The sequence below is a fragment of the Cinclus cinclus genome, unplaced genomic scaffold, assembly GCF_963662255.1.
Source record: "Cinclus cinclus unplaced genomic scaffold, bCinCin1.1 SCAFFOLD_32, whole genome shotgun sequence".
NCBI classification, from domain to species: Eukaryota; Metazoa; Chordata; class Aves; order Passeriformes; family Cinclidae; genus Cinclus; species Cinclus cinclus.
In genome coordinates, this window is record NW_026912098.1 from 3,404,191 (window position 1) to 3,414,136 (window position 9,946).

General features: G+C 52.0%; 1 protein-coding gene across 1 annotated transcript; it reads left to right on the plus strand.

The window, feature by feature from the left end:
• The first annotated feature begins 7,673 nt into the window (after positions 1 to 7,673).
• LOC134057371 (olfactory receptor 14J1-like) lies at positions 7,674 to 8,618 on the plus strand. Its single transcript, XM_062514361.1, has one exon. It carries the CDS (start codon positions 7,686 to 7,688, stop codon positions 8,616 to 8,618), a length of 933 nt encoding a protein of 310 aa, XP_062370345.1. The 5' UTR covers positions 7,674 to 7,685.
• The last annotated feature ends 1,328 nt before the right edge of the window (positions 8,619 to 9,946 follow it).

Consider the following 9,946-nt stretch of genomic DNA (forward strand, 5'->3'; position numbering starts at 1 on the left):
CAAGCGGCGGGCTAGCGAGAAACCCGTGTTCTCGTGCCCACTTCAATAATTTGGTGAGGGTCTTCTCCGCTACTGATTCCTCTCGCTTAGCAAGTATACTAAGCAGTAGCTTCACCACAGCAGCACATTCACTTTCCATGCTTGTCTTTAATCAGGACCGGGAAGAGAGCGCTCGATTCTTCCTACCTCCTCTAGGGACGGTCCCTCGCTCCTCTTTCTGCTTTGCCTCACCACACGCCGTGGCACGATTAGCCAGTTCGCATCAACGCCTATGCATTGATAGCAAAAACCGCGTCCCACCACGCTGCGTCCCTGTTCGGTCGCCACTTGTTATGGAGGAATTCGTCAGGGGAAGAATGTAATTAATCAATCAGGACAGCGAGCTCTCCTCTATAGGGTCAGCCCAGGCACGGAGCCACTGCGTATGCCTGCGTACAGTGGTCATTTGCCCTCCGAGCACTGCTTCTTGGAGCTTGCCTGCTCACTTACCTCCCACAATGGGTCGAATCGAAGGTCCCTGTTCAGGGGCCACTTGTTACGAGGAGCGACCAGAGCCAGAACCGCAACACTCATAGAGTTATGGTGAATGCTCCACTTTATTATACAAGCCGTTGTCTTTTATAAAGTTCTGACATAAGTGCATGTGCTCACATGCCTAATACTCATATTTATTGGCTACAAATAACTGTTCATACCCTGCAACTACCCTACTAATTGGTTACAGCATTTTATGTTTATGTTCTACTTTCTTGCTCTTGTGATTAGCACATCCTGGCTTGCTTTCTCACTCTTGCCACCTGTTTATCTCTTATTCTCAGTCCAAGGTCAGCATGCCTTTGCTAGCACTAAAACAGCCCAATTTACCCAACACTGCAAAGCAAACTCTCTGCGGCCTCACTGGCCAAAAACTCCTCCACACATGTCCACCCTGTTGTCCATCAGTGCCGCCAGGTCCTTTTCTGCCTGGCCCCTGTCCAGCCACTCTGTCCCCAGCCTGGAGCACTGCAGGGGTTCTTGTGGTCAAAGCGCAGGACCCAGCACTTGGTCTTGTTAAACCTCACCTTGTTGGATTTGGGCACTGGATCCAGCCTGTCCAAGTCCCCCTGCAGTGCCTTCCTACCCTCCAGCACATCCACATTCACACCCAGCTTGGTGTCACCAAGATTCCATGAGGCCCTGGAGTGTCACATTGGTGTCGATGATTCCACGGAGCTTCCCAGTGTCAAAATGTGCCTTTGGTTCCATAGGACCCCTTGGTGTCACAAAGTCCCTTGGATCCTTGGGCCCTGCTGTGTCAAAATGGTGCTTTGCTCGCATGAGGTCTCACAGTGCAGCAATGCTCTATTTGGTTCCACAGTGTCACAATGGCCTCTAAGTCCCTGAGAGCACCACGGTGTCAAATATGTTTCCTTCATTCCATGAGTCCCTGAGGAGCAGCACTGGCCCCTTGGTTCCAGGGGGCCCTGCAGTGTCACAATGGCCCCCATCATTACAAGGTCCTGCTCTGTCACAATGCTCTGCATGGTTCCACAAGGCCCTGCAGTGTCACAGTGACCTCTTGGCTCCATGAGGCCTCCGAGTGCCACCATGAATTCCTGGGTGCTGCAGTGTCACAATGGAGCCCTGCTTACACAAGATCCTGCAGTGTCACAAGGGACCCTTGGTTCCATGGGGCTCCACAGTGTCACAGTTGTTCCCTTAGTTCCAAGAGTCCTTGCCATGGAACAATGGCCCCTTGGTTCCATTGGGCCCCAGGCTCTCACAAGGCTCTCCTTGGTTCCACAGTGCCACAATGGCCCCTTGGTTCCACAAGGCCCTGCAGTGTCACAGTGACCTCTGTGGTTCCACGAGGACCCAGACTGTCACCATGGACTCCTTCCTTCCATTTATCCCCACAGTGTCACAATGGCCCCTTGGCTCTATGGTGCCATGTCGTCCACAGTGTCACTCCGGTCCTCTCCGTTCCACCAGGCCCCGCAGTGTCACAGTGGCCCCTTGCTTCCCCAGGGCCCTGAAGTGTCACAATCATCCCAGAATCACCCAGGCTGGAGAAGACCTTTGAGAGCATCAACTCCAACCTGTGACCCAACACCATCTTGTCACCCAGACCATGGCACTCAGTGCCACATCCAGTCTTTCCTTAAACACTTCCAGGGATGGTGACTCACCCACCTCCATGGGCAGCCATTTCCAATGCCCTTCCAATCACCCTTTTTGTGAAGAACATTTCCTAATGTCCAGCCTAAATCACCCTTTGTGCAGCTTTAAGATTACATCATCTGCTCCTGTCTCTGTTCCCTGGGAAAACAGCCTGACACCCACCTGGCTGTTCCCTCCTGTCATGTTGTAGAGAGTGATGAGGTCTCCCCTGAACCTCCTCTACTCCAGGATAAATGACCCCAGCTCCCTCAACTGCTCCTCACAGGACTTGTGTTCCAGACCCCTCATCACCCTTGTCACCCTTCTCTGGGCACACTCCAGCCCCTCCATGTCCATCCAAAATTGGGGGTCCTAAAAGTGGACACAGCACTTGAGGTTCTCTCCTTGTTTTCCCACTGTCACAATACTCTCCTGGGTTCCATGGGGCTCTGCTGTGTCACAATGGCCCCTTGTTTCCATGGGGCACCCCAGTGTCACAAGGGTCTCCTTGGTTCCCCAGTGGGACAATGCACCCTGGGTTCCATGAAGCCCTGCAGTGTCACAATGGACATTTGCAGGGCTGGAACCCCTCTGCTCTGCAGCCAGGCTGAGAGAGCTGGAGCTGTTCAGCCTGTGCACAAGAAGGCTCAGGGAGACATTAGAGCCCATTCCAGACCTAAAGGGGCTTTGAGAGAGTTGGAGAGGGACTCTGGACAAAGGCCTGGAGTGACAGGCCAAGGGGGAACGGCCATGAGGTGAAGGAGTGCAGGTTTAGATGGGCTATTGGGAAGAAATCTTCCCAGTGAGGGTGGTGAGGCCCTGGCACAGGTTACCCAGAGAGGCTGCAGACTCCCCACTTCTGGAGGTGTCCAAGGCCAGGTTGGATGGACCAATCTGGTCCAGTGGAACCCCAGTGTCTCAGGTCAGATTAGAGGTGACCACCACAGATCAAGGCCAGGCAGAGAAGTATGTCCTGGCAGCTTTGGTCTCAGAGAAACCCTTGCAAACAGGGAATTTTGGAGGAGAAATGCCAGTTTTTTCCCTGGTTGTACAAGAGGGACAGCTCTTTCCCATAGGAAGGCAAGCACTGAGCCCCAGTGCTTGAAGGCAGGTGAGAGCCAACCCTCAGGAAGTCAAGGCCAGCCAGGCTTGTTGGTTATGGCAACTTTTGTCTAGGAGCAATCCCTGGATATTGCAAATTTTTGAAGGGGAATCCTGTTTCAGTAATGGGTACCTGGAGGATAAGGACAGTTCTTTTCCATTTGAAGGAAAGGTCAGTGCCTCATTATAGCAAGGGCACATGAAAAGTGACCCTTGACAAGCCAAGGGCAGTTGGACCAGTCAGGCCAATCCAACCAGACCTGTTCCCTGTTCCCTTGGATCCATGGGGGCCCTGCAGTGTCACAGTGGTTGTGTCACACTGGTCCCTTGTTTCCATGAGGCCTTGTAGTGTCACAGGGTTCTCACTGATACTGCAGGATCCCAATGGCCCCTTGGTTCCATGAGGACTCACAGTGTCACAATGGTCTCCTTGGTTCCATGAGGTCATGAGGAGCCCCTTGATTCAACGAGGCCTCAAAGTGTCCTCATGGCTCCAGGATTCCATGAGGCCCCTCAATGTTAAATGGACCTTGGGTTCCACAGGTTCCTACACTGTTCCATGAATCCTTAGTTCCATGGGGCCCTGTAGTGTCACAATGGACTCCTTGGTTCCATGGTTCCACGAAGTGACACAATCACTTCTTAGCACGACAAGACCCCATAGTGTCACATTGGTTCCTTGCTTCCATGAGGCCTTGCAGTGTCACAATGGACTCCTTGGTTCCATCAGGCTGCCAAGTTTCACAGTGGCCCCTTGGTTCAGTGAGGCCTGTGATGCCTTAAGATTTTAGCCTTTATATTTTTCAGGTCCTCTACTGAATTTGGGCATTCCTCTGAACTCCACACAAAGCGTTAGTTAAAGGTCTTCACATTTTGGTCAGACTAAACATTTCCTCTGAAAATCAAGAACACACTAGAGCCTCAGACTCTGAAAAGTAAAAACAAAAAGGAATTGTGGGGGGGAGCAAACTGGGGGAATATAGCTTTGTAAAGACTAAAACCCCAATGTCATGAACTCTTGATTAAGGTGTCAGTTTACTTTTGAATATCAAGTGTTAATAAGCTCTTAATTAAAGTGTTAGCTTGCTATTGAATATTAAGTTGTAAAATGCTAAATCTTACCTTTTGTTGTCATTGTTAAGTGTTAATATCCCTTGGTAAGTTCAGACGTGTTCTGCTGATCCTGTATTTGTATCCCTTCCCATCACCTGCTCTGTACCTGTGCCCCATTCCATCCGGTATCAGTTCACTGCTCCCAAGAGACTGTGCGCCCAAGGTTATATGCAAATTAGAGACATCCAGCATCCTGCAGAACAAAAGACCCCCAAAGACAATGAGCTGGTGTAAAACTAAAGACTGAAAATAACATTCCTGAGCCAGCAAAACAGTAAAGAACATCAAATCATCAAGCAGAGCTGGTTTCCACCTTGTCACATAACTTTAACAGCACCCATCCAGAATAACACCCCTAGACCACCATCCCACAGGTGTCTTCCTAGGGACTCTTGCGAGGACGGAAGCCCCAGCTCTGCCAAGAGACAGAGCTGTGCATTTGCCTCCTCAGCATTGTCCAGCAGGTGCAGCAGAGGTGTGTGTGACCCCTCAGGCTCCCCACCCAGAGCTGACCTTTAAAAAAGACCTTTAAAAAGGAGCTTGTCTCCTGGCCTTTTCTAACAGCTTCATTACTGAAGTTGCAATTGGAGGAATAACCTCTGATATTTCAATGTGTCAAAACTTATATCTGTCTGAAAAACTCATGACCATGTTTCATCTTAGTTGAAGACTCTGGGAGGCTTTGCACTACCCAACAGGCATCACCTATAGTGTCACAATAGACTCCATAGTTCCAGAAGGCCCTTCAATGTCAAAACAGACCATTGATGATTCCATGATATCCCACAGTGTCACAATGGCCACTTGGTTCCATTGATGCCCACAGTGTCAATATGGTGCCCTTGGTTCCAAAATGCCCTAAAATGGCACAACGGCCCTTTGGCTTCACAAAACCTCAAATTGTAAAAATGGCCTCCATGGATTCATGAGGCCCTGCTGTGTCACACTGGACCCTCGGCTCCCTGATGCTCCACAGTGTCACAATGCTCTCCTTGGTTCTGCAGTGTGAGAATGTCCCCTTGGTCCCTTGGAGCTCACACTGTCACTCTTGTGCCCTTGGTTCCATGAGGCCCTGCAGTGCCACAATGGTCCTTTAGTTCCACGTGGCCTTCAAGTGTCATCATGGTCTCCATGGTTCCACTGGGCTCTGCAGTGTCACAATGGCCTCCATGGTTCCATGAGGCCCTGAGCTGTAACAAAGGTCTCCTTGGTTCCACGGTGTCAGAATGGCCCCTTTGTTCCATGGAGCTCCACACTGTCACTGTGCTCCCCTTGATTCCATCAGGCCCTGCTGTGCTAAAATGGCCCCTTGGTTGAACGGGGCCCTGCAGTGCCACAACAGCCCCTAGGATCCAGCGGGTCCCAAAGAGTCACAATAATCTCTGTTGTTCCATGACACTCCACAATGTCACAATGGAACTTTGTTTCCATGAAGCCCAAGCAGGCACAAGTGACCCCTTGGTTCCATGAGGCCTGGCACAACCAGAATGGCCCCTTTGTTTCATGGGGTTTGGCCCTTTGCATTCATGAAACACATCCAGGTTTGTGCAGCGTTGGAGACACCTTTCCCTTGTTTGTCCCCACCTGTCTTCAGTGTCACCAATATTCTGCTCTAACTGGAACCTAGGGACACTTTCTCAGTTGTGGCCCTCAGTGGGACCCATTACAACTTTAGAAAACTTTGAACTTTAAATCTCATTCTCAGTTCTTGAGAAGTTTTTTGAACACTCTTTCAGGGTGTAATGTCTGATGTAAACAACACCAAAGCCCTGAGAGGGTCATTAAAGTCCTTGTGCTGTGTCTGTTCTGCTGAGATGAGCCATGCTCCTGGCACAGAAGGAGCCCATGGAAACCAAGAAGAGCTTCAAAGTGACATTTCGGCTAAGGAGCAGCTCTTCTCCCAGCCCAGCAGGGCTGAGGGCACTGCCTGCAGCCACCCTGGGCACAGCACAGAGGCACAGAGAGCTTCAATCAGTCAGGGCTGGGAAGATGCTCCCAAGTGACTGGGGCAGAGTCACTCCCAGCCCTGGACACAGGAAGCCTCTGGCTGCAGGACAATGCCGCTGCAGCTCCTGCAGGGATCTCCTAAAGCTGGAACATCCCACTGAAAACAAATCTGTAAGTACAACTCAGAGTATGTCCGCTGTAGAGGAGAAGAAGCCAAGAGCTTCAGCTCACTTCCAGGATATTTTCAAGAAGATCTCTATAAAGATGGGGAATTTCCTGAGTTTGTTTCCAAATTCCTTCTCCCGTGAAATGGAAAAGATAAAATATTATAAAATTATTAATTTTGTATCTGAGAGACCTGAATTGTAGCCCTGGGTGCTCTGTAAGTCAATGGTAGTTTTCTAAAGAGGTTTCAGCCACTCTGCCCTTGGACAGCACCAGCATCCCCTGTGCTGGACCCATCAGGCTCAGTCTGACCTGTCCTTTCCCCTTCCTGCAAACAGAACCTGCCCCCAGCCAGTGCCCTGCAAACAGGCAGGGTTCTGTAGGGCCAAGGAGAGTGCACAGAGATTTGGGGTGTGTGAGTGCTGGCAGAGGGAAACAACTCCAGGAGGAAAATCTCCAGGAAGCAGAGAGAAGTTCAGGGAAGGAGAGAAAACAAAAACCAAAAATGTTGTGGCAGGGAAAGTTTAGAGATCTCCATAGGAAACCCCTCACCCAGTGCAGCCCCTCGGTCTGAAGAAGCCCCCTCCCTCCTGTCCCCCAGCCAAGCCTCTGCCCTCAGGGCTGGGGCTCCAAGGCGTGAAGCCCCTCCTGTGCAGGCAGAGCTGCAGCAGAGCCGTGGGGCAGCTCTGCAGCCCCGGGCCCAGTTCCCTCTCCTCTCATCACTTTGCCCCACAGAAGGTGCTCTGTTATCCCTGCCAGCAGCAGAAATGCTGAGGGTTTCTGACACCTAAAAGAAGTCAGCAAGAAAAATGAACAGTACCTTTTAAAAAAATGTAGAAAATGTTGACAGGTTTTACCATTCCCATTCCTACACAGCAGGAGTGAAGATGATGAGGGGTTCCTGTTCATAGGAAAGGATTTCCACAGAAAATATTGAACAGTAGGTCTGGTCCCTGTCCCCTCCCACCCGTGCAGAGTAGACCTGAATTGACATGAGGACCTGAGATGATGTCCTTCCCATCACTGCAGCTGTGGTCTCCACCAAACACACCTCCCACTCAGCCCTGAGGGAGCATTTCCTGAAAGAGAAAGAGTTTTCTATTTGAAAGCAGGAATGTCTTTGATTTTGGAAATGGCTTTGATTTTGTGTTATACAAGTCCCACCTAACTTATCTCTTACTTCTTGTCCTGTAAAAGATTTTCATGCCAAGAGGGGCCAAATGTCCAACAGCAGCTCCATCAGGCACTTCCTCCTGCTGGCATTGGCAGACACGCGGCAGCTGCAGCTCCTGCACTTCTGCCTCTTCCTGGGCATCTCCCTGGCTGCCCTCCTGGCCAACGGCCTCATCATCAGCGCCGTAGCCTGCGGCCACCACCTGCACACCCCCATGTTCTTCTTCCTGCTCAACCTGGCCCTCACTGACCTGGGCTCCATCTGCACCACTGTCCCCAAAGCCATGCACAATTCCCTCTGGGACACCAACAACATCTCCTACTCTGCATGTGCTGCTCAGCTCTTTTTCTTTGTGTTCTACTTGTCAGCAGAGCTGTCCCTCCTGACCATCATGAGCTACGACCGCTACGTGTCCATCTGCAAACCCCTGCACTACGGGACCCTCCTGGGCAGCAGAGCTTGTGCCCACATGGCAGCAGCTGCCTGGGCCAGTGCCTTTCTCAATGCTCTGCTGCACACAGCCAATACATTTTCCCTGCCGCTGTGCCATGGCAATGCCCTGGGCCAGTTCTTCTGTGAAATCCCACAGATCCTCAAGCTCTCCTGCTCCAAATCCTACCTCAGGGAACTTGGGATCATTGTGCTAAGTGCATTTCTGTATTTTAGTTGTTTTTTGTTCATTGTTTTCTCCTATGTGCAGATCTTCAGGGCTGTGCTGAGAATCCCCTCTGAGCAGGGACGGCACAAAGCCTTTTCCACCTGCCTCCCTCACCTGGCCGTGGCCTCTCTTTTCCTCAGCACTGGGTTTTTTGCCTACTTGAAGTCCCCTTCCATTTCCTCCCCAACCCTGGACTTGTCCCTGTCAGTTCTGTACTCAGTGGTGCCTCCAGCCCTGAACCCCTTCATCTACAGCTTGAGGAACCAGGAGCTCAAAGCTGCAGTGTGGAGATTGCTGGCACGAGGATTTCATAAACATTGAACGGGGGGCCAATTTTCACAAATCACTTGTAATAAAAGTAATTTTGAATACTTCTTGTTAGTTTGGTTGTGGAATTTTCTTCCTTTGTTTTTTTCTATTGTCCACAAAGGAAATTTGTAGATTGTGCAGGTTATAATTTTGTTTCTCTCCACCTTCACAGTGGCCACAGAGTGTGTCAGTGAGTAGCTGTGCTCTAAGTGTCTCTAATGAACTAAAGGATCTCTCTAGCAGCAAAGTTTCCTCCATAGATGCCCATTTTGTTCCCTTCCCTGGAGCTGCAGCAGCAATGTCTGTGTGCAGAGCTGGGGCAGATCAGTGCTGGCACAGCAGCTGTGCCCAGCAGCAGCAGCAGCAGCACTTGGTGTTGCCAGTGCTGCTCCCGTGCCACTGCCCCGCTGCCCTCCTGCCCCTGGTGTTGCTGCAGGGCCTGAGTGCTCTCGGGGCCGGGCACAGCCCTGGGGGTGGCAGTGCCAGGGCTGCAGCAGGGATAGGCCATGGGCACTGCTGGGGCAGCGCTGACACCTCAGGGCAGGGCCTGGGGGCTGGAGGCTCCTTGCCCAGGCTCTCTCCAGAACACCTGGCCAGGCCAACGCTGAGCACAGAAAAGCCCCGGGAGCAGCCCCAGGCTGGCCGTGGGCAGGCTGGGCCCAAACAGCATGGCTGGTGCTCTGCAAGGTCCCTGCAAGGGGAGAGCCTGGCAAGGAGCAGCAGAGCAGGGGCTGATCCATCCCCAGTGCGCTGGACACCCCAGGGCAGCGTCCCAGAGCGTCCTCGTGCACCTGCCAACAACATCCCCCCTCTGCAGCCCTGGCCTCTCCCCCAGCTCACACAGGTGCCCCATCCTTGCAGGCACACACACGGCAGCACTGCCTCAGGAGCCCCTGTTTGCATTGCACAGAGCAGGCGTCAGCACCGCCATGGTGCTGCTGTGGGCAGAGGGACCTGAGGGAGCACAAATGCCATCAGCCCCTGGGGCCAGCAAGGCCTGCGGGACCAGAGGGAAACCACTCAGGTTTGTCGTGGCCTCTGAAGTCAGACAGAAAGTTTGTTCCCATGAGCTGTGACTTTCCTGTCCCATTGCAGACATTGCTGCTCAGAGCCAGGGCTGCCTGGCAGCCACCCCCACACTGCTCTGAGCATTTCCTTTGCTTCATCTTTGCTTTCTTTACTCTTTCCTGATCCCGATTTCTTCCTGTTGCGCTTCCCTGTAACCTCCCCTGCAAACCACCCATCCCTTTCCTCTCTGTCCCCACTCCCCATTTCACTTCCTGAGCTGGCACCATGGGAACGTCCCTTGGGGTGCAGGATCATCCTCCAAGTGCTTCAGG